This window comes from Miniopterus natalensis, chromosome 8 (genome assembly GCF_054644295.1).
Source record: "Miniopterus natalensis isolate mMinNat1 chromosome 8, mMinNat1.hap1, whole genome shotgun sequence".
Lineage (NCBI taxonomy): Eukaryota > Metazoa > Chordata > Mammalia > Chiroptera > Miniopteridae > Miniopterus > Miniopterus natalensis.
Genome location: NC_142088.1, coordinates 17,061,519 through 17,084,078, shown reverse-complemented (window position 1 = coordinate 17,084,078; position 22,560 = coordinate 17,061,519). Strand labels below are relative to the sequence as shown.

The 22,560-nt window shown below is 38.3% G+C and overlaps 1 protein-coding gene across 1 annotated transcript in view; it reads left to right on the top strand.

Moving 5' to 3' along the window:
• The window catches only part of CPS1 (carbamoyl-phosphate synthase 1), a 145,589-nt gene that overhangs the window by 108,837 nt on the left and 14,192 nt on the right, over positions 1 to 22,560 (top strand). Inside the window, exons 25-34 of the mRNA XM_016196893.2 lie at positions 382 to 445; positions 2,220 to 2,401; positions 7,416 to 7,610; positions 8,022 to 8,089; positions 9,771 to 9,846; positions 14,219 to 14,296; positions 16,735 to 16,842; positions 18,475 to 18,564; positions 19,749 to 19,919; positions 22,119 to 22,193. Of these exons, the coding sequence (XP_016052379.2) occupies positions 382 to 445; positions 2,220 to 2,401; positions 7,416 to 7,610; positions 8,022 to 8,089; positions 9,771 to 9,846; positions 14,219 to 14,296; positions 16,735 to 16,842; positions 18,475 to 18,564; positions 19,749 to 19,919; positions 22,119 to 22,193 (1,107 nt within the window). The remainder of the gene's footprint in view (positions 1 to 381; positions 446 to 2,219; positions 2,402 to 7,415; positions 7,611 to 8,021; positions 8,090 to 9,770; positions 9,847 to 14,218; positions 14,297 to 16,734; positions 16,843 to 18,474; positions 18,565 to 19,748; positions 19,920 to 22,118; positions 22,194 to 22,560) is intronic.

Here is a 22,560-nt window from a genome sequence, read left to right as displayed (position 1 = left end):
TACTTTTTGTCTTTGGTTATCTAGTGATCTTGGTAATAAAAATGACATCATGTGGTTCAGACGTGATGATGTCTTTCTGTTCTCATCTCGAGACTGCCTTAAGATGATGGAATCAAACAACCGAAAATATAAGGACAATGGTTACATGAACCACACAGTTATGCCATGTTCTAACAACTATTTAATTAAAAAATATCAAACTTATTTTTTTAACAGTAAGTAGAGCTTTTATAACTTTATACTTAGAGGTCCCCAGGCTAATTGAGGATATATGTCAGCGAGGGAAACAATGAGGAAGACACACTCAGAGGCAGGACACACAGTTTAATTAGAGGGAAGAGCAACATGGTAATTTCAACGTCTTCTTTTTTCCCTTCCCAGGAGCATGATATCAGTTTCGATGACCATGGAATGATGGTGCTGGGCTGTGGTCCATATCACATTGGTAAAGTGATAACTTATATTTACATAGGGCTTTACAGGTTATGTAGTACTTTTCAAATGCCCTAATTTCATTATTCTAAAAACTATTTTAAAAGATGCTATCATAATAAATATTTTGCAGATTAGGAAACTGAGGCTCAGAGAGATGAAGCCCAAACGTATGCAGCTATTAAGTGGTAGAAGTGGGTCGCCAATGCAGCCTCCACTAAAAATCCCATCTCCTTTCATTCCTTAAGTCACCCCTTTATCATTTTCACCCTCATGAACTAAATTGAGCCTCTCACCGGGGTTGAGGAATGAATTACACTTGGACATTTCCTCTCCTAGCATAGTATTTCACAAAGATCTATACTGGCCCAAGGACTTTATACATAAACCAGAATTATGTTTGTAGATGCAATTTCTGACCTAACATATGATTTCTGTTGACATCAAATGCAAAGAACTTTTCTCATTGGTGCATAGAGTATATATAATTTGATTAAAACATTCTCACCAGAAATTGTTATATATTCCCTGTAGACACTTAAAAGTAGATATTTAATAATAAGTCAAGATCTATTCTATTTACAAGGTATATTTTTCAATAGACAATGATATGTCCCAATAAGTGTATTTAACATTTATTTTCTGTAAGATAGTCTAAAATGGAAATGATAAAGTATATGATTTAAATGTATATAGTCTTACTTTGTTACTTTCAGCATAGTTTATTTTTGCTTTTACAGTTAACTAAGTGCTTCAGGATATGCTAGTTTACCAAATTTTGGCCAAATCATGAAGAGAAGAAAAGTGTTTATACCTTTACCACCATTGTCTCTTATGGCTAACTGTCCTGAACGCTGTCACTGAACCTACCGTTTTCTTTTCTAGACCTACCTTCCTTCCTCTTTAAATTTTACCTAATTTATGCAGCATTTCTGCATTACCCTAGGGCCCCGGGAAGACTAGCTGAGGTGACAATCAAATCTATATTTAATTGATAGTGAGAATTAACTCACTACTAAATTTGCATAACTTATTCTGACAACAATTTTTAGGAGACAAAGTCCGAATGTCAAGGATTAGTAAAAATCCCATAACTTTCAGTTCTATGGCATCCCAGTAGAGGTGATATTTTGAGGCATTTAAGGCCATTATCTTACTTCAAATTACTCCTTAGAAGGTCACTCACTCTGCATGGGGTGGCCTTGCCAAGCTTAAAAGGATATGCTTGGAAAGGACAGGGCTTTCTAATCAATTAAGATGTGTCAGAGCTACAAGGCACCTCAGGGGCCATTGGGTTTAGCCTGCAGACAGCTGGGTAAGCAGAAGGACTGAAACAAGAACTCGAGTGTTGTGATCACTAACTTAACTACTTTTGTGTACTGAGGTCAACGTGTTCACTTTGAATTTCCTTTCAGTAAATGAGGGCTATTTTTTTTTATCATTACAGTGATCTCCCATTAACTCTGAGGTTCTGTATGCCACAAATATGAATTTTACCTATTGCAGAATTTAGCATATAAAACAAGCCAACATGTCAGTGTTGTTGAATTAGTCCCTGCTTTTCCTGCTATTAAGAGTGTAAATAATGGATTTGAAATTTGAATTTTGGAGTTTTAAAAGTTGAATTGAAAAAGAGGAAAGGAAGGGGCAAATAAAGGAAATGTAACCCCCCCTCCCAATTGAAAGGACTTCCTTAGCTTGAACTGACTGGCAGTGTATTTCTGCTACTCTTTGTGTTGTTACTTCATGCTTCTCTTACCCTTTTCTCACTCTCATTGTCTCTGCAGGAAGCAGTGTGGAATTTGATTGGTGTGCTGTCTCCAGTATCCGCACACTGCGTCAACTGGGCAAGAAGACTGTGGTGGTGAATTGCAACCCTGAGACTGTGAGCACAGACTTTGATGAATGTGACAAACTGTACTTTGAAGAGTTGTCTTTGGAGAGAATCCTAGACATCTACCATCAGGAGGTAAATAAAAAAAGAGGAAGGGAGGGAAGATACAGTGTACACTTTATATATGTGTATTCATGTATATAGATTTATATTGTAATTCCCCTCAGGAGAAAGAGTTGTCAGTGTCTTCTATTGTCTAATTTTGTAGTGAAACTCTAAAAAGAATTACCCCAGCTTTAGATTCTTGAGACCCTGGCTATGAGTGATTATTTTTCATATAAAATTCACTTTTTCTTTCTGAGCATTCCAGCTATACTAAACATTCGTCTTAGTAACCTGTGCCAGACACATATTAACTAGTACAAGACAACCCCAATAAATATTTTGCTGAATGATTGAATTGGTCATCCAGACATACAATAAGCAACCTCTCTCTAGCTCATGAGTTGTTGCGGTTTCATGATGAATCACGGCTCCCAGAGGAGAGAAGTCACTTGTCCATAAAGGACCAGTTAATTCTTTGTGCTATCAGATGAAGCCATGAGTCTTCAATTTAAGATCAATGAGTGCATTCTGAATGATTTTGGCACCTTCATAGCATTTTCCTCCATTTGCTTCTGCACTTTCACTCTAATATTATTGAGTGTGTTTTCACTGTGGATTCAGGTGATCATAGGTTACTGTGCATCTGAAGAACAAGTTAGATTATCTTAAGTTAAATTTTAAAAAATAACTACTGGAAAATTTCAGTGATGACCAGCAGTTGTGGCTTTTGATGTCATTACAGTTCATTTCTTCCCACAGAAAATCATTGCAATGTGTAAAATATGGTTACTTAGGAAAATAAAATACTGAATTGGATCAATAATACTTCAATTCTAGTTCTAACTTGAGAACTCAGTGACTTGTGCAAGTTACACTCTCTGTGCTTCATCTTTTTTGTTAATGAATTTTATGAATTTAAAATTGTGCTACATGCAGGTACTGTGGAGGTAACACGAGATTTGTGGTTGAAATCACATTGTAAAGTATATAGTGCAATGTGATGACTTCATTAGTGTAAAGAAAAATGGACAAAAAATGGAAATTTATCATGGATGTCGTCTTAGTTGTCTATTTAGGCCTCTGCCTTACTAATCTTTTAATCTTTTAACAAAATTGAACCATTAAGTAGAATATGCACAATTTTTAGTTTTCTCTCTGACATGGTTTTTCTAATGATTCCTTAATATTCATTTCAGATGCATAGGTGGGGATCAAAATAAGTCCAGTCTACAAGTGTTTCTTGAGCACCTTTTAAATGCCAGGTTTAGCAAGATAGAGAGCTATAAAATCAGGTCCCTACCTTCAAGGCATTCAAATAAAACTGGGATTCATGACATAAATATATGAAAAATTACATAATTGTTTAAAAAATATTAACAAGCATTGCAGGCAGTAGCAGCAGGCATTTTATACATAATTAATCATTTCCCCAGGGATTCTTTAAGGAAAGATTGGAAACGTCTGTGACTGCCTTTGGATATAGTTACACATGGATATTAATGAGTTCCCTTCACTATAACTGAATTCAGTATGATAGAAATAAATAAATTGGCCTTTCTTTGAAGCTAATTGGCAATTACAGTGCTACTATATATTATAAGGTAATTTTAAATATTATGTTGGAGAACATAAGAACAATATTCCATTGATGTATTCTTTAGACTATCCCAGGAAATTACACAGATCTCTCTCTCTCTCTCTCTCACATACACACACACACACACGTATATATATGTGTATGTATGTTTCCTTTCATGAGGTTGTTGTGTATCTCCTCATAGCAGACTCCACGGTCTCTCATAATAGGTATTCCTAAACCATCAGGAGGCTGCCCTTATCTGATCTTGGATGCCCTTAGTGAGGCTGAAGGCACTGAGGCATTCAGTAGTCAATGTGTTGAAAATTGGAAGTACTTCTAAACTTATTCAGAAGCACACATTTGAGTCACTTAGAAGGGCAATAGTCTTTCCTGAGGATATATAGCTACATGAGATGATAGAAAGTATGATGGGTCTTCTGGTCCAGGTATCTTGGTCTAGTTCAAGATCAAAACTGTTTCCATGGCATCAAGGGAGCACTTCTAGAGAAACATTAAGGAGAAGTCAGAAAGGTTACATGCCCTGTGAGCAAAGCTGGGTGCTTTGAAGGGAAGTCTTGATCAGAGGTGAGTGAGAAGGGATGCTAGGAATGCTGAAATCTCCTTTCCACTTGTTCTTTTTTTTTTTTTTTAAATAGAAAGTGTTATAATGATATAATCCTTTGGCTGTAGACATTGCCCTAGTGACATTGGGTTTAGAAAAAGCAGGAAACAAAGCTAAGTTAAAAAAAATACAAATACATTTTGGTTAGAGCAATGGAACTTTAGGAGTCAATGGAATTAGTTTAGGCTAAATATTTTAGATATCTGTGAAACAATATCTGAACTTTAGAGTATTTTATTTCAGTAAATTACTTGAAAGTATTTAGATGCTAAGTGATTGTGATGATGATAATTTACCTGTGTGAGATACCAGGTTCTCTTCCCTAAGTCCCTACAAGTTCTGTACTTGAGTTGGGGCTATTTTCAGATAGAATTCTTCCAGAAAACTGTCCTATATTAACTTTGTCCTGTAAGCATGTTCTCTTCCACTGAATTCTTTTAGCTGTACGAGCAAAACTTACACTCCACAATCTCACCATTACTCTCAACCATTCCTGTGGGCATGATTTGTCTTCCCAGTGATGATCTGTATTTCTGGAGGCCAATGATGAGAATAGAGTTTTGCCAGTGGAAGGTTTTCTACCTCCCACTTTTCAAAATGAATGTTTTAGAAATAGTTCTTGTATCCTATAACATTAACCACCTCTGAAACCAGCTAGAAGAATAGTTAGCTTAAGATTCAAAGATTTGATATATTAGTTAAGTACAGCTGTTTTACAATATGTAGAATTGAGTTTAACTAAGAAAGATGGGTAAGTCATTTTACCTTTACCAAGCTTCAGTTTCTCTAGGTGTAAAATGGGGAGAGTAATGCCTGCCTCAGAAGGATACTGTGAAGGTCAAACAGATAGTCTAGGGTAGGTAGTAACATCTTAGTAAATAGTAACTGTTTATGTTACTATTGTTTTGAAAGTTATTAATTTCTTAAAATAAAATTTCATACAGCTATTTTGAAAAATATTGGTATATTTATTAATTAAAGGCTTTTAATTCAACTTTAAGCTCCTATTTAGTTCCATTAACTCCAAATTTTGCTCCCTTAATTTTAGAGATTATCTTGAAGGCTTTCACATAAGAGACTTTTGTATACATTTTATTTGAGGAATTAGTTTTTAGCCTTTAAAATATTAATACCATTAATAAGCTAAAAATGAGCAAATACAAATATTTTTATAAAGAGAATAATTCTTCTTAAACTTTTTGAAAACCTGCATACCAAATATGAAAATGATGATAAAAGTAGCTAAGGTACATTTATAAATATGCAGAACTGTGTGGATTATTATTTTCAATACTGTTTACAATGCATTTAAGCACGCAATTGCAGGTGTTTGCTTAGGCAGAACTATAATTTCTCTCATCAGAGAGAAATTAGCTTCATTCCTTTTAAGACTATTTCAGAATGATTTCAAATAATGATAAAATACATTTGGTACATATCTGTTACTTCAGCAATTCTAATATTTCATTAGTAGGTCATTAAAGCAAATACAAATTATGTCAAAATCAATGGCCTAGCAGATACTATATTTTCTAATATGAACAATAATGTCATTTATACATTTGTATAAAATCTTTAATGTTTATTCTTATTTAATCTTCATAGTGACCTTATGAAGTAGCCAGGTATTTTTGTCCTAATTTTACAGATGAGAATTCTGAACCTCAGGGGGAGTTTTACAGAGGGAACCAAGAAGGGAAGGGACTCCTGACTTCAAATCCAGTTCCCAACATTCCACATTGGCTCACCCTCACCACTAGAACACAGTCTTGAGAAAATTTGACATTTTGTGGGTTTTATTTCTTTCTTTATTAACCTTGAAGTTTTGACTGCTAATAGGAGATTAAGATGAATGATTCTGGGACCGCTTATAAGGCAAATAGTAAGGAAGTAGAACTAAAAAATCAGTTAGTAGTTCTTGTAGACAGGCCAAGGTAGCAGAAAAGGAGAGAAGATGTTAAAATAGGAGGTAGGGTTTAGAGTTGACTTTGGTTTAGGGATAGTTAGTGTTTAGATAAGGGAGAAGGAATTTTAAAAATCAGTTACTAGGTTCTGTAGACAGGTGCCAAGATAGCAGAAAAGCAGAGATGTTAAAATAGGAGGTAGGATTTAGACTTGGTTTAGGGTTAGTTAGAGTTTAGATAATGGAGAGGAGAAACAGAGGAAGGAAACTATCAGGGGAAGGAGAAGCGGTGCAGAAAGCTTGCCCGTGGGAGTGCCCGTGGCTGGGGATAGCAAGTGGAGTCCTCTGCCTGGAGCTAAGGGAAGTGATGATAGGGGAGATTGGAAGTGTTAATTGCTCTGTTGGTAATGAGTTTACACTTTCTCCTTCGGGTGACAAGCACCTTTAGAGAACTTTGAGTATAGAAGTAACTTGTAGGATGATTAATCTCAATATGAAGGGATGGGCTGGAGGGGAACAGGAGAGGTGAGTGTTAGAAGGACCGATCTGTATCCACTTAGGAAATTACAACAGTAGTCCAAGAATTAATTGATTATACTGTAGAGTATATGATAAAAATATTTATTGGCTTGATTTCTCTTTCTAATTTTCACACATACAGATGTCACACATTCATGTGTAATTGTATGAAAGTTGTACATGGTAATAATGTGTAGTTGTATGGGACCTTACATAGATTTTAGCATGTATGTGCCTGGAAAGTCAGAATTAAGTCTATTTATCTCTTGTGTCACAAACTAATATTATCCATTGACAGGAGAAATGACACTATCACAGTCATGTTAATCATTTTCAGTGGGGAAATGGAGACAGCAATAGCACAGTTCTTCATTCATGATGAAGGTATCCCAATGGCTGATATTGCACATATGTTCTCCAGGCCTGTGCTGGCTGCATCATATCCGTCGGAGGCCAGATCCCAAACAACCTGGCAGTCCCTCTGTACAAGAATGGTGTTAAGATCATGGGCACGAGCCCTCTGCAAATCGACAGGGCTGAGGACCGCTCCATCTTCTCTGCAGTCTTGGATGAGCTGAAGGTGGCCCAGGCACCCTGGAAAGCTGTGAACACTTTGGTAAGGAGAGAAACACGTGTCTGTTTTTAATGTTCTCTTTTGAAGAGCCATAACCTGAATGTTAACTACTGCAGGTGTTAACCACAGGGCAGATAGAATGCGCACCGTGATTAGTGAATTTAAAGCTGCTCTACTTCCATGGTTGCAGTTAAATGTTGGTTATAAATTGATAGGAGTATTCTCATTAAGATGCAGACAATGAAAAAAGTTCAAACTCTTTTTGAACTAGATTTGATATTTAGAATTAGAAGCTAGAAATGTTATGTATTTCCATGTCCAATTTACATTTTAATGGTGTCTTTTGAGAACAAAAAGGGCTGGGTTACTACCTGTTGCAATGATGCTGTTCTGTATGTTCATGGAATATTTTAAACCATTCAAACATTTTTTGTTGTTGTTTCCATTAATTAGAATGAGGCATTGGACTTTGCGAAGTCTGTGGGCTACCCCTGCTTGCTGAGACCTTCCTATGTTTTGAGGTAATGCATTGCTTTCCAAACAATGATTTAAATTGGGAGATAGAGAACTGCAGGCTGTATGCTAATAGCACTAGGCTCTGATGTCTAGTAATCTGTAAATCCATCAACAATCCCCAAACCACCACAGCTAGATTGAGGACGTACGCACAGTCCTTCAGTTTAATGCTTTTCCTTCAGGGAGTGGCACTAGGAAGACACTACAGTCCTACATCTTAGAAGCATGGCTTAGGGCATCTCCCTGCCAAACTGTGGGAGGGTAGTTTTACATGAGAGAAGGAGGGCAATTTTAAAAAACTGAAACCAAAACCAAACCAAAACAAACATGAGCTTTCTCTCCCCAGCATTTGTTTTCTAATACCTAGGAGTGACAGCTTATCTTTGATTGCTGTCAGCACCTCCGGATGGTGCCACCGGTTTGAATTTTGAGTTTTTGAGATCACATCTTTTTAAATAGATGAATTATAATGGTGAACGACATTGGCAGTGAGGTTATTGTATATTAAACCTTGAAACTAAGATCTATCATCAAAGGAGAAGTTGTGAATTATCACTTCCTCTCTTCAGATGTTACCACATGTAAGGAGCTACTTCACTGAACAGGGCATAATAAGAGAAACACAATTTGCTGTGCACAATTTGAAAGTGTAAATGGAATTTGAGATGGGCTCCTTTAGAATAATGAAAATCTTCAAATGAGGTGGAAAGCTTTCCTTTTTATTTAAATGACATTTTGTGTAAACCACAAACTAACAATGCTACTCATTTGAGGCATTAATGTTAGTTAATTTAAACACAGATGTTTAAGGGAGGAGCGCAGGAAGCAGCCTTGACTATTGTATTTCCTTTCTCATTTTTAGTTTCCTATACTGTGAATTATCAGTGTTACAGCCTTAGCTTTCCTGCCTTAGATAGATGAAGACATGGAAAGCTCTTTATGTAAACTTTGGAATAGAGAAGAAAAAAGTAAAAAAAAATTTTTTTTTTAAATTACTACTTTATAAAAGGGTGTGGAAAGCGATATTTTTTCCTATTTCCTCCCCTCCTGTTATTTCTCCTTCCTCCTCCCCTTCCATCCTTCTTTGAAAATGTCAAACTTCGGAGTAAATAGGTTTCAGCCAGCGTTCTTTCTCAAGTATTTAAAAACAAGGACACAACTGAATACGTTTCAGTCACATACTGTACATTATATTTGCAAATGTTACTAAAAAAAATTGATTCTTGGGTAGCCTGGTTGGGATAGAAGACTGACCTGTTCTCCTGGGAGCCTGTGGGTTCAGAGCAGCCTTTGGTGACAAACTCTGAAGAAACAGAATTAAAGAAGCTAGGTCCTGAGAGGAGTCCTGTTGAGGTTCGAGGGTTACCTGAAACCAGTAGAGTGAAAACAGTAAATCGGAAAGGGCAAACCTTGGGGATGTGCCATCTCTAGAGCTACCATGGTTTTCTTTGGGCATTATCACAGGTCTCAACCCCTTCTCATCCCCAGCTTCAGTGACTTTTTACTTTGGCCGATTGTCCTGTTGATTAAATGGAGAAAAGTCTCACTTTAGGAGAAGGTGCCTTCTTATGTAGCCCAGACTAAAACTAGAGGTTGCCGGGAACCATTCTGAGAAGCAGTCAGGTCTAGGATGCTTTACTTCCCAACTGGTGAAGAAACTGACCTATTTTCCCCCTCCCTTCCCAGCGGGTCTGCCATGAATGTGGTGTTCACCGAGGATGAGATGAAAAAGTTCCTGGAGGAAGCCACTAGAGTCTCTCAGGTAGTGTCCCGTGTCCTCCCATTAACGTGGACTTCTTCTGTTAATTGCTACTTTATTTCATGTGTTGTTTTTCTTTTCACATGATGTTGCTAGGATGGTTTTCCTTTTTTGTCTACCCACTGGTCTCCTACAGGTGGGGATGAAAAAACTCAAATGCACTTAATTATACTTAGATTCTTAAGGTGAGGTGAAGAAGAGGAGAACCAGTGAATATTTGATCACAACAGAGATTTATATTACTTTAGACTCCAGGAGCCAGGTTGGTAAGCATCCTGTCTGATCATGAGTGAGATGCTCGTTAAATTATGCCTGGACTCCCCGGGCTCAAGGGCTGCCCAGCCATGCTCATGAACCCTGATTTTTAATTCTCACCTCTGGAGAGACTTTGCCTTAGTCAACCTTGCAACTTTGATGGTAAACCCCTTAGCTCACCTATTGATTTTTTTTCCACTTTGGTATATTCCATTTCAGTTAATAAAAATGTTTGTGATTTTGTGGTGATTCAGCCACCTTCCTGCACTGCCCCAGCTTTTCCTTTTTCCTTTGGTGTTACCTCAATGTGATCCATTTAAGATTGTCCCGGTGGGGTTATTGATCTGCAGACCTTGTAATGTAGTGGATGAAAGTAATGTTTTCCTTTTAAAAGCTTTCAAAAGCTAGTTGTGGCTGAAAAATATATATATAGAGAGAGAAAGCACAACTTATAGAAAATAGTTTGATGTTAGGTGAGTGGAATTTGGAGGGAGCTGAAGAGTGAAGTCAGAGGCATTTCAAAGAGCAACGAAGAGTATGGATTGTTCCTGCACGCATGAAACTCGGCCTCCCGTCTGTGTGATAGTTCCCCAAGGACATTTGGGCAGTGAAGGGACTGGATACAGATAAACACTGAGAAGAAGCAAGGAGTGTAAAAAAGAAAGCCAAGTGGATTTAAAATTCACTTCTGTGTGAAAGTCAGATAACCAAGGAGGGGATCTCTCCAGTGGGCCAGTTTTCATGATGTGCTCTGGAACGACACACTGACTGCCCTCTGTTTAATTCTCTGCCAACGGTCTGGTCTGCCGTACTCCCCTTTGGAGAAACCAGCAGCTAGATCCAGTTGGTCTCATGTGAGTGATGAGGCAGATATTCTCTCTTTTTTTTTTGCCTGAAACACTGAATCTCATAGGGCGTCTTAGTTGATAGGATATTTTTTAAAGTATTTTTTTTTTCTGCTAGAAAAAATATGACTAGAATCCTTACAGGACCAACATGTTAAATAGAGATGTCCTGATTGAGTACTTTCTGGTTGAAGTCTCCCCATCAAACTGTAGCAGAATCTGGTATACTCAATTCAGGGACCCGAGAGGAAAGCAGCCCCCATCAGTAACTCTTCTATTTATGTGTTCATTCATGTTTAGCACCTGCTACATAGTGGTATGGTTCTCAGAATCAGGAGTTACACTCACCAAAAAATAGATGAGTCTCTGCTCTCATGGGGAATGCTCTTTGATAGAGACATCAGAAAATTACAATTAAGTACGATGAGCATTGCAATAGAAAAAAACACGTGATGGTGAGATACAGTATGAAAGTATTGGAGTCTAGTCCCTGAAGAAGGGACTTTTAAATTGATTTAAAATGGCTGATTCATAGTTAAAAGTTTTATATCGTGGGTGTGAGAAGGAAGAAAGGACGGCATTGTGAAGATCTGAACCTGAGAAAAAGCATGGAGTTCCTAAGCTGATCAAGCATTCACTGTCTGGCGGAGGCCCTGAGCTTGGAGGGAAGTGTTGATTGCAATCATGATGGAGAAGTAGACTGAGGAGCAGATAAAGAGGACCTTTCAGTCGTTATAGGAAGCTTGCATTTTAGTCATATTTTTTACTTTAAAAAGATCACTCTGCTGTAGTCCAGAGAGTGAATTCTGGGGAAAGACTGAATTCATAAAAAGAGGCTGGGGCTGTTGCTGTAGCTCAGGGCAGAGATGACAGTGCTTTGGATCAGAGTGCTGATGATAAAATAGAAAGAAGTGCACACACTCTAGAAATACTGAGGATGTGCCTGGAAGGCAGTTAGTGAATGGACAGAGATGGGGGGAAAGAGGGTAATAGGTGACTCCTGAGTTTCAGCCTTGGACAACTGGATGGATGGTGGGAAATTGTATGTTTAATTTTTGATCTTTTGAATACGAAGTGCCTGTGAGGAGTCCAAGCGGACATGCTTTGAAAGCAGAGGGTTCTATAGATTTGGAACTGAGGATCAAGATCATGGCTAAAGACAGAGATGCAAACACAGATTTGGAAAATAAATAGCATACCATTTTAACTGAAGCTTTGGGAAGGGAAGCAGTTACCAAAGAGAGAGTCTAGAGGAAAAGGAGCAGTTAAGACAGAAGAGGGATGCCAGTGTTGAGGGGCTAGGAGAAGAAAGGACCTTAAAGTAGCCTGAGAAAGAAGCATGAAGGGGGGGTTCATGGAGACCATTGGAAGAAAGTATAAGCAACATGTATAATGTTGCCATGCAATTGAATGTATTAGGGAAGTTTCTTCCTCAGTACAATAAAGACTATTTCATAAATTTGTTCAATTATCCAGGAGTTGGGTGCTGTTGTTTTCCCACACAAATCCCTTTATCTGTGGGAGCACCTGTCCCCCAACTGCTGTTAGAGCTGGTAACGCCTCCCAGCTGTACTTCTCTGGGTAACCAATCTTAGTCAAAGGAGCGGAGCCCCACCAACTGGGAGGCCAGTCCCTCGCCTCACCACCACCCTCAAAAACCACCACCACCCTCAAAACCCGGGACAGTGACTGACTCGCCTCTAGATGGGACCTGCTCTGAGCTGCAGTTCATGCTCCAGAGCTCCCTGTGGCGTAAGGCTGACTCCAGCCTCCACTGAGACCACGAACTTACTTGTGTTTTCCTGCTGTCCCTGCTTTTCTAACCCCCTTGATAAATCACTTGAACAAGGATCCCTGTCTGAGGCTTGACTGAGGAAAGTAAGATAGCTGGTAAACTATTTTTGAAGTTATATTGTTATCATCATTAAAAAATTCAAAACAAAACACATAGGTCTCAACACAGCTTTACTAGACCTGCCACAGTAAACATTCAATATTTTATAAATGGGGACTATAGATGATAATAATTCTTTTTATTAGTTTTTGTTTTTGTTCTTGGCAAATACACACAGTTGCATGTTCCGTAGGCTTTTAAAGAAAAGGAAGTGTGGATATTTGCCTCATTTAATTTATTTTTCAGAAAAGTAAAGTTCATTTGTGGCATAAGACAATGATTATTTTGAATTTTCCACAAAATTCAGTTGTATTTAAAATTTTCCCTTAAAGGAGATAAGATGTGCATAAGGTAATAAACTCCATGACAGTGGCCAAAAAGGGTTTGTGGTCAGAGGGAAAAGGGATGTTCAGAGAAAGCTTCAGGGAGGAGGTAGCATTTAGCTAGGCCTTGAAGGGTGCATTGAGATTTGAAAGGTGAAGCTGAGGAGAGAAGGTAGAGCTCATCTGGGGAAGAGAGGCATGGAGACAGGTAAAAGCAGGGCCTGGTAAGGAGACAGCAAGTGGTGGTTTGCTGGTGCCTAGGGCATAAAGGAGAAGAGACACCCCAATCCTGGGACTCTTCCTTCAACCTCTTCATTCAATCTGGAAAAAGCAAGCAGTGCCCAGGTTGTGGAGGACATCACAACACTGTCAGGAAGGAACTGAATGGGAAGACTTCAAGAATGACAAGAGCTCTGAAACAGCTGAGAAAAGAAGGACATTTCAAGATTAGTAAAGAAAAATGTTTGATTTTGCAGTTGCAAATGTCATACCTTAGAAGTGGTTTAAGGCATTTCAACTCCAGGGAAAGGAGTCCATCTCGGGCTTAATAAAACTGATACAAAATGCTACTTACTCTGTTTCTAAATTGTTTTAAAATTCTCATGTAGAGAACTTATTTAGGAAGTTGTAGTACTTGGAAAGGATAAGTGTAGAAAGAGGGAAAGAACATGAACCGACAATAATATACAATTATTAGTAAAATAGGTAGTTTATTCCTCAAGTTATCTATAACTTTGGAAACAGAAAAGGAACCCAATTCTGCCCTCTCCTTAGCCCCCTCTTTTCTCTAACTCACCTCAAAGTCTATATTTGAAATTTCAAAACTCATGTTCAGTTCGCTGAGTCCTTAAACCTGGAGAAGCACCCTCTGTTTCACTGTAAACAGAAAATGACCTTGCTCTTACAATACAAGTTGGCCCAGGAATTTGTGTAGTGTGTTTAGCATTAAGTTCTTTTGCAAGTATTGCCCTGGCATTTACTTAAGGCACACGGCTTACTTGACACCACACAGATAATTTCAGCTAAAGGTTCTGTCCTTCTGTTTTCCTTGGTGACAGGAACACCCCGTGGTGCTGACAAAATTTGTTGAGGGGGCCCGGGAAGTAGAAATGGATGCGGTCGGCAAAGAAGGAAGAGTGAGTACTTTATCTGCGTCTCCCTTGTCCCTGTCTTCCCATCAGATATTATTTTTCTTCACAGTTTTGAAACATAACACAGATTAGAGTTTATGATTTCTACAAAACAGGTCTGTAAGAATGATGGACAAGCTGCTCAGTCCAACACATTTTCAAATTCTCTGAGAGCTCTGTTGGTGTGTCATGGGGATCACATTTCCCGTGTTCCCTACTGTTAGAATTTCTCTTTGATGATGTTCAGAATTAATTATCATCCTGTATTCATCATTCTTTGTGAATAGATTTTTCTCTCTCATTTTCTGTTGTTTGAGTTTCCTTTTATGTTCCAGTGGATATTATAAAAAACACCCAATACTTTTCTTTCTGAAGTTCCTCATTGAATCCTTGGTTTTTCTTCTCTCTGGATTTATCCCCCCCCCCCCTTTTATTGGGTTAATAAAGACAAAACCCAACAGGGTAGGGTGGATAATGGTAGCCACATAAAGCTGGCTCACCATATCACAGCTCCCGTCGCTAATGCAATGAGTGTCCAGCGTCAGGGAGAAGCACAAAATGTGAAGGATGCTTTCCTTCAGTCTGCTAGTTGTGTAATCAGGCATTTATGGTTTATCTGGAAATATAGGAAGTTATGTTTTAAGAAGTTTATGTCATTTTATTTGCTTTAAGAAAATATAAAAAGGTTGGCCTTCGTCTGTCTTCTACTTTTGTAGATACTTCAGAAGAGTATTGAAGATGAGAATTTTTTGTCTTCTAGATTAACAATTTGAAATGAGTTGTTTTCTTTTAAAAAAAAATCTATGTAATAATGATGACTTCTTACCACAGAATCATATAATCTTAAGTAGAAGCATCCTTAGAAATAATTTATTTCAACCCCACACCCTCCAAATATGATACATTTTTTCACAGCATCCTTGGAAGGTGGCCATTTGTTTTCTGTTTTAACTCTTTTGGTGATAGCACCAAAAGTTGTAAGATTTTATATATATATAAATTTGTTGTTGTTTTGAGGGTTTTTTTAAAAATATCTCATGTATTCTTCCTTTTGAACTAAGGCCTGCTTCCCTAGAATTTTCTTCCCTGACTTCCTGACCTCCACAGTTGTAGAGCATAAGTCTAGTCTTTCCACATTTTCAATATTTTAAATACTTGAGACTGGGAGTTATAAAATAAGAGGAATGTGATCATACCAGTGTAGAAGTGGGGAATGTAAGACTGGCTTAGAAATACATACTTTTGTCAAATTTTGTGCTGGTAAAGTTGGCAAGACAAGCTCTTGCCCTAAGCTTTTCCTAGACATGGACCACTGCTTATCTCCTGGCTCCCTCTTTTGGAAAAGTTCCAGGTTATTCACATTATTTTTAATGAGTCACATTCAGAAATGGACATAGTACTTCAGATATATAATGATAATTTCAGAGCTCAATTGAATTATTGCCTCCACATTTCTAGACACTGTAAAAAACTAAGTGCTTACTGTGCACTAAATACCCTGCCAGACACTGAATAGGAGTTCTCCTGTATCCTCACAAACATTACAGATACAATTGTTATTCCCATCTGATCAGAGATCAAGGCTAAGCAGATAAAGTATCTTGCCCAGGTCACAGAACTGTAAGTGGCAATAGGAAAACCGAGACTCAGATATTGCTCTGCTTTAGATCATCTATAAATATGATAAGCAGATCTCCTCTGTTCTTTAAGTCTTTTACAGTCACCCAACCCCCCCGCCCCCCAAGCTTTATCGTTTCCCAAAGACACACGTTGTTAACGTCCAGGTTATAGTAATTGAGACGATAACCATTAGAATCTGATGGACAGAAGTTCAAAACCCTGACTTGGCCGCGTAGCAGTCACATGTACTCGAGTTATTTTTTCTTCTATTACCTTAGTTTCCTCACCTGTAAAAGGGGACAAAGGTATTGGCCTTTAACTTCCCTCCTCTCTCAAATTTCAATTTTAAAAAACCTTGATCTTTAGATCTGAAGTGTTCTTTCTGGTTCACCTAAGTGATGACATTTACCTGGCTAGGTCTTGACCTCCCCCATCTTCTTTACCTTTCCAATGTCTAAAATCCTAACCTGTAAGGGAAAGATAAAGACATCTCCAGCGCCTCCGAAATGCTTTAGCTTTCCATCTGTTCTTAAACGTCAATATGAGTTGGTTTAGTTGTCCTGTTTTCCTATTATTTACACCCATTCTAATCAATGGAAGAGGGAGGTAAGCCCAGGGCCCCTCTCCGGTTCCCCTGGAGGCAATCTGTCACTGCACAGGGAGGCTTGACAAGTCTACGTGAGCAGCTCCTTCTCCTCACCAGGGACTTGGCAAAGACACTGGTCAATGCTGGAGGCATCTGTCAGAATCAAAGGGGTGGGCAAAGCAGTAGCTTCATTGAAGTAGGTGCCTGACGACTCTTTCCAACACCTTCTTTTGGCCAGGTTATCTCCCATGCCATGTCTGAACACGTGGAAGATGCAGGCGTCCACTCCGGAGACGCGACCCTGATGCTGCCCACACAGACCATCAGCCAAGGAGCCATTGAGAAGGTATCATTTATAAATAAAAGTCGAAGGGGGAAAAGCAAAGATAAAATAATTTTTTTCTTAAAGCTAGGTAACAATGCAGGACATGCTCCAGGTAATATTTAATTATGAGGGGAACTTCCTTGCTCTGAGTCCCTGGGTATTTTAAAGATGACAGTTTCCTTCCCTGCCTTTAGAGCCCAGTTGGTTGTGTGCCAGCCCAGTGGTTCTCTAACTTTAGTCTGTGCCATAGCCACCTGGGAGACTTGTTAAAGTACAGATCCCCAGACTCCACCCCCAGTTTCTGATTCTGTAGTTTCTAGCCAGAGCCCCCAAATTCACATTTTTAACAAGTTTCCAAGTGATGCTGTTGGTAGTGGTCTGGGGACCACCTTTGGAAAGCTCTGCTGTGTATGATGCTGTTTGAGAGCTACCTAAAAGGTGAGCAGCATGTAAAGCAATATCGTGCAGTTAGAAGCAGGTAAACAGCAGTCATGGGGGAATCTTCTGGAACTGGTGCTTACATGATTCACTCCTAACACCACCTCAAACCGGAACTTGCTGATAAGTCATTTTTTACCCCTTTTAGAACCACTGCCTTAAAGACCTTCCCAAGAATGAAGAGTCTGCCTCAGTTCTCAGTATGCACCGCTAGGTGTGTTCTTAGAGACTCTTATCTTAGTTCTTGCAGCAGATGTTCCTTTAGTCTTTAGGTGTTTTGAGTATGGATCGGCCTTTTTGGTGAGTCTTTCTAATAACCCTGCCATCAGAATCTAGGCAGGCCTGTACATTGGTTTGGATTCTGAAGGTCTTACCTAATTCTAGAATGAGAAGATAGCAGAATGCTTTGTAATACCAGCAGCTTCAAACAACATCTTTGGATTTCAAATGTGCTTCAATTTCTCTTATCAGAATAAATGACTTCAAAAGCTCTGATCTTTCCAACTCTCTCAGAGCTCAGTGTGCCATGGCCTCCACTTCTTTTTTAACCAATTAAGTTAAACCACTCCTTTAAGTATAATGAATGAGGAGCTCTTGCTTCTGCAGTCAGTGCCACCTCTTGAGATGGTTCCCTCTGGCCCTGGCTACAGGGTACAGAAATTCCTATATGTGACAGGCAGACCCACCCTGCAAGGAAACACTGTTTTGCTCTGACCATAATACCTACCCTTGAAGAGTCTAGGGCAACAGAAAAGTACCTAAGAGAAATCTCTCTGGTCTCTTTCCAGTACCATGTAATCATGGGTCCTGCGCCTCTCAGCTGGTGGATCATTAGATTGATATAAAGTTCAGTCTCAGTTTCTGGTCCTGAAGTGACTAAACCAAAACAATTCCCTTTAGCCCTCAAAGTTAAACCAGAATATATCATTGTAGGTAGATAGGAGCATTTGGCAGACAAATAATCCTGTAAAATTATTTGTTTTTTCCCCATGGTATTCTGTTGTAAGATGTTAGCACATATTATTATTTTGTTAATAGAAACCTAATAGTGGCTACTATTATTATTGTATTATTATCATCATCATTATTATTGGAAATGTAGCTCTCCGTAACGAAAAATTAAGGAAATATAAGTTTAAAGTTCTGCAACTTGTTTTCCTTTGACTTTTACCTAAGGCATGTTCTTAGCACTGTCTTCTTGTTGTTCTGATCTAGGTGAAGGATGCGACCCGAAAGATTGCAAAGGCTTTTGCCATCTCTGGACCATTCAATGTCCAATTTCTTGTCAAAGGAAATGACGTCTTGGTAAGAAATGTCAAGGTTTTTGAGAAGACAGCACTGCTGTGTTAGGCCTTATTGGCTTTTGTCCCTCTGCTAATCTTCACTGTGAACACAACCACAGAGCAACTGAGACCCTGCAGCTGTTAGTACCTGGGTACGAGAGGTTTCACAGCATATAACGCCTGCCTTGTCTGAAAGCACAGGCTTTTGGTGGCATTGATATGTTAGTCACAGCTTCACAAAGCACTCGGATCCATTGGAAAGATCACTGTTTGCCACCTACAGTATATGTAGATGGATACAGTGGCTACCATAAAGTAATCTGAACATGTATAATAGTCATAAATTATATGCACTGAAGTTTTGCTTTACTTTTTTTCCCAGAAAAGAAAGCTGTTATCTATACCACTTACCAAAAAATCAAAAATGTTGAATCAACTAGGTTAGTCTTAATTAATTTAGTCTATTTCACTTTACTAATGAGCAACCAATATGATACTGGCATCATAGAATAGGGAGAACTTACCCGCTAGTGTGTGTGTGTTTGCATGCTCACATGCACGCACACACGTATGTGCATGAGCATGTATTTGAGTGTCATTTGGTTGTCTGGTTTGAAGTGGATTATAAAAGTTTTCAAGGAAGATTTTGCATTTTTGAGCTGGATCTTAAAGAATGGCTGGAAGGACGTTAAAGAGGACATTACACATAAAACATCTAGGAGAAAATTCCGCACATTTTAGGCGATACTGGCTAGTTCAACTTAGAAAGATCATTTTTTCTCTAGGGAAAGTGCAAGTAAACTGGAAAGTAAGATTGGGGCCATGAAAGTGGCACAAGATAACACAGAGACGCACACTGAGACAGGAGGTAGAAGGCCTTCAAGGGCGAGACCTCAGTCTGATGGCCAGTGAAAATCCAATGATGGCTTTTGGTAGGGATGTGGGATTATCTGAGCTCTGTATTAACATCAGTCCATCAGCAGTGTGTGGTGGAGCTGTGGAAAGGGGAAAGAAAGTCCCAGTTAAAGATGCTGACTGAAAGAAAACCAGTTAGCAAGAGTGCCAGCAGTGGGAGTAAAGGGAGAGTCTGGCAAAACAAGGGCTTGTCCCCAGTCAGTAACAGCTAGAACTCACCTGGTGGGGAGAATGCCAATCTTGTTGTCATTAGCACTCACCATCCTTTCTCTCCTTTTGAATTTTGTCTAGGTGATTGAGTGTAACCTGCGAGCATCTCGATCCTTCCCCTTTGTTTCCAAGACACTCGGGGTAGACTTCATTGATGTGGCCACCAAAGTGATGATTGGAGAGAGCATCGATGAGAAGCCTCTTCCAACATTGGAACATCCCATCATTCCTGCTGACTATGTTGCAATTAAGGTAACATTTGAAAAAACTCTATTAGTCGTTTTTGTAAGTTCTAAGGAAACTACAGGAATAATTTTTCATCAAAAGAATCGATATTTTATGAACCTTCTCACTAAAGTGCTGGACTGGGGAGTTATGATGTTTCCTTTGACTAATGCAATGAAAGTGCACTACAGTCAACTTTATGGGAACTACTGTGCATTTCAAAAAAAATTTTAAATCGTTTAGAATTGCATAACTTCAAAACCGACTAGCTAGCTGAGTGAATTAGAAACTACGTTTATGCGCTGATGCACTATGGTGCCAGTTTAGCTGGTAAACAGAAATCATGGACATATATTGTTAGGATAAGGCTTGAATTGAGCCACTTTTGAACTTTGCCAAGACTTCAAGAATGCATGAATCTTGTAAAAGTCTTTGTCCTGTGGTGTTGGTTAAATTCTTCCCACCATGGCCACTGTTGCTTAGTCTTTACTTTCTTTAGTGGCATAATTTTCCCACTTGAAAAGTTGAGATAGTGGTTACTGTTTACAGTGGTGCTGTAAAAGTGATGAAAATGCCAGTACCTTTATGAAGAGTAACCAAGAAAACAAGGCTTTTTCTTCACTGATTTCCAATATTTATGTATATTTCTGGTGATATTTGTAATGAAGCCATTGTGCTTCTCAAGCTCCCTCACTGTTACCCATGCAGAATATTTATAATTATGACTTTAACTACTTTATTGGACAAGCATGATGATTACTGAGATATTGTATAAATATGTATAAATTTTTTAGATGAAGCACACATGAAATTAATTTATATTGAGTAATATACTTATGTGACACTTACATATTTTAGATGCTTTCAAAGGACTTCCATTCCTACATGTACTAGTGACCTCAACCATAATTGTGTTACAGAGGAGAGTCTGCCTTCTGACTTTTACAGTGGAAGCTTTAAGATGAAGCTATAAATAAAAAATATTTATTAATCTTACTTAAGTAAATAATTTAGGATGCCTTGGAATTTATAGCACACTGAAATAGAATGTTGCCTTTTATGTTGGGGGAGGGTTGTGGCATTTTAATCCTGGACACTATGACAAAACATAAATTGTTAAAGTTTTCAAGGGGATATATATACATAAATTTTTTTGAGACCAACAAAGTCCTGAAAAATATTTTTCCACTGAAGATTCTATATGTAAATTTCAAATTCATGTTTTTTATTCATAGACGCAGGAATATATATACATTTGCACACGTGTATGAAACAATTTCACACTAAAAACAATATTAATGGATAGATAGGCACTTTTCAAAATACACTATATCTTCCAGTTTACTTCTTTCCTAGTTATCATTGTATATGAATCTACTATTTTCAAATTACTTACTAATAGTCAGTTTTAATAGAGCCCTAATAAGGTGGGTGGATATAAACAGATGAGGGTATTGGGAAGCTGGAATGTAGGAACGTATATATAATCATTTGACTACTATCACCCAGTGAAATGACTCCAAGCTAGAATTCCCATGACAACTCGGAGGGGTGCCAGCATCAAAGGTAAAGTAGTCTAGACCAGATAAATGGGTATATGCAAGAAATAAGAATTCAGTTCTTAGTGAGTTGCACTGATAAAAATGAATGAAAAAGAAGCACTCCTATCTATATTCTAGTACATATGAAAGTTCTGAGCAAAAGTGTTTCCAAGCAGAATGTTTTTCAAAGCTTTTTAAAAGGTGTCAACAACAGTTTAATATCTCAGAAGTCAGCTTAAAGACAGAAATTTCTGGCAAGGTGGCTTGTCACAAGTTCAAATGATCAAAACAAGAAGAGGAATGTTTCATAAAGCCAACCAAGAAAAAAATGTGTTTGAACTCTGTTTGGGTAGACCAATGCCCAGCAGACTTCGTTTGAAATCACTCCAGTAAGACTCTGTGTAGGCCAGATTAGAAACACTGGCTTAGACTGGTCACAGGGGCCCCATTTACAGAAATAATTTGTGATTATTTAACCCAAGTTTTTGGCCAAGAGCTCAGGAAATTCTTGGAACAGAGTTTTAAAGCTATTTTTCAAGTCAGATGCTTGGACCAAAGATATTTTTTTACATGTCTACCATAGCCTAAATGAGTTGTGTGAGAGTTGATTCACTAAATATATTTCTTCTCTCTTAGTCCTTTTGTACCTTTCTCACATATTTTCCCTCCCTATTATTTCTGACAGGCTCCAATGTTTTCCTGGCCCCGGCTGAGGGATGCTGACCCCATTCTGCGATGTGAGATGGCTTCCACTGGAGAGGTAACTAGTTAATGGTCCAGGACCACTTTCGTTAAATCTGCTTTGAAATAAATGTCTTTATGATCTGAATGTAGTAAAATAAGTTAGTAAGTAGTAAGGGGGACACAAACATCTGCTATCAGAGTAAGCCTGAAAGGGCTTTAGAATTTTGAGCTAAAGAAAAATCTTTTAGTTTGGGGGACCAGAGTCCAATCCTCACTTATATATTTCAACATGTGAATATAATACATGTGTTCTTAATTCGTTTCCACATTACACAGTAAGAATATCTTTCAAATATCTTCTGGGTTTTTCTTTTTATTTTAAGATTCTCAGGTCTCTCTGCAACATCCTCCCCCCCACATTAGATCAGTGGATTTTTACAAGC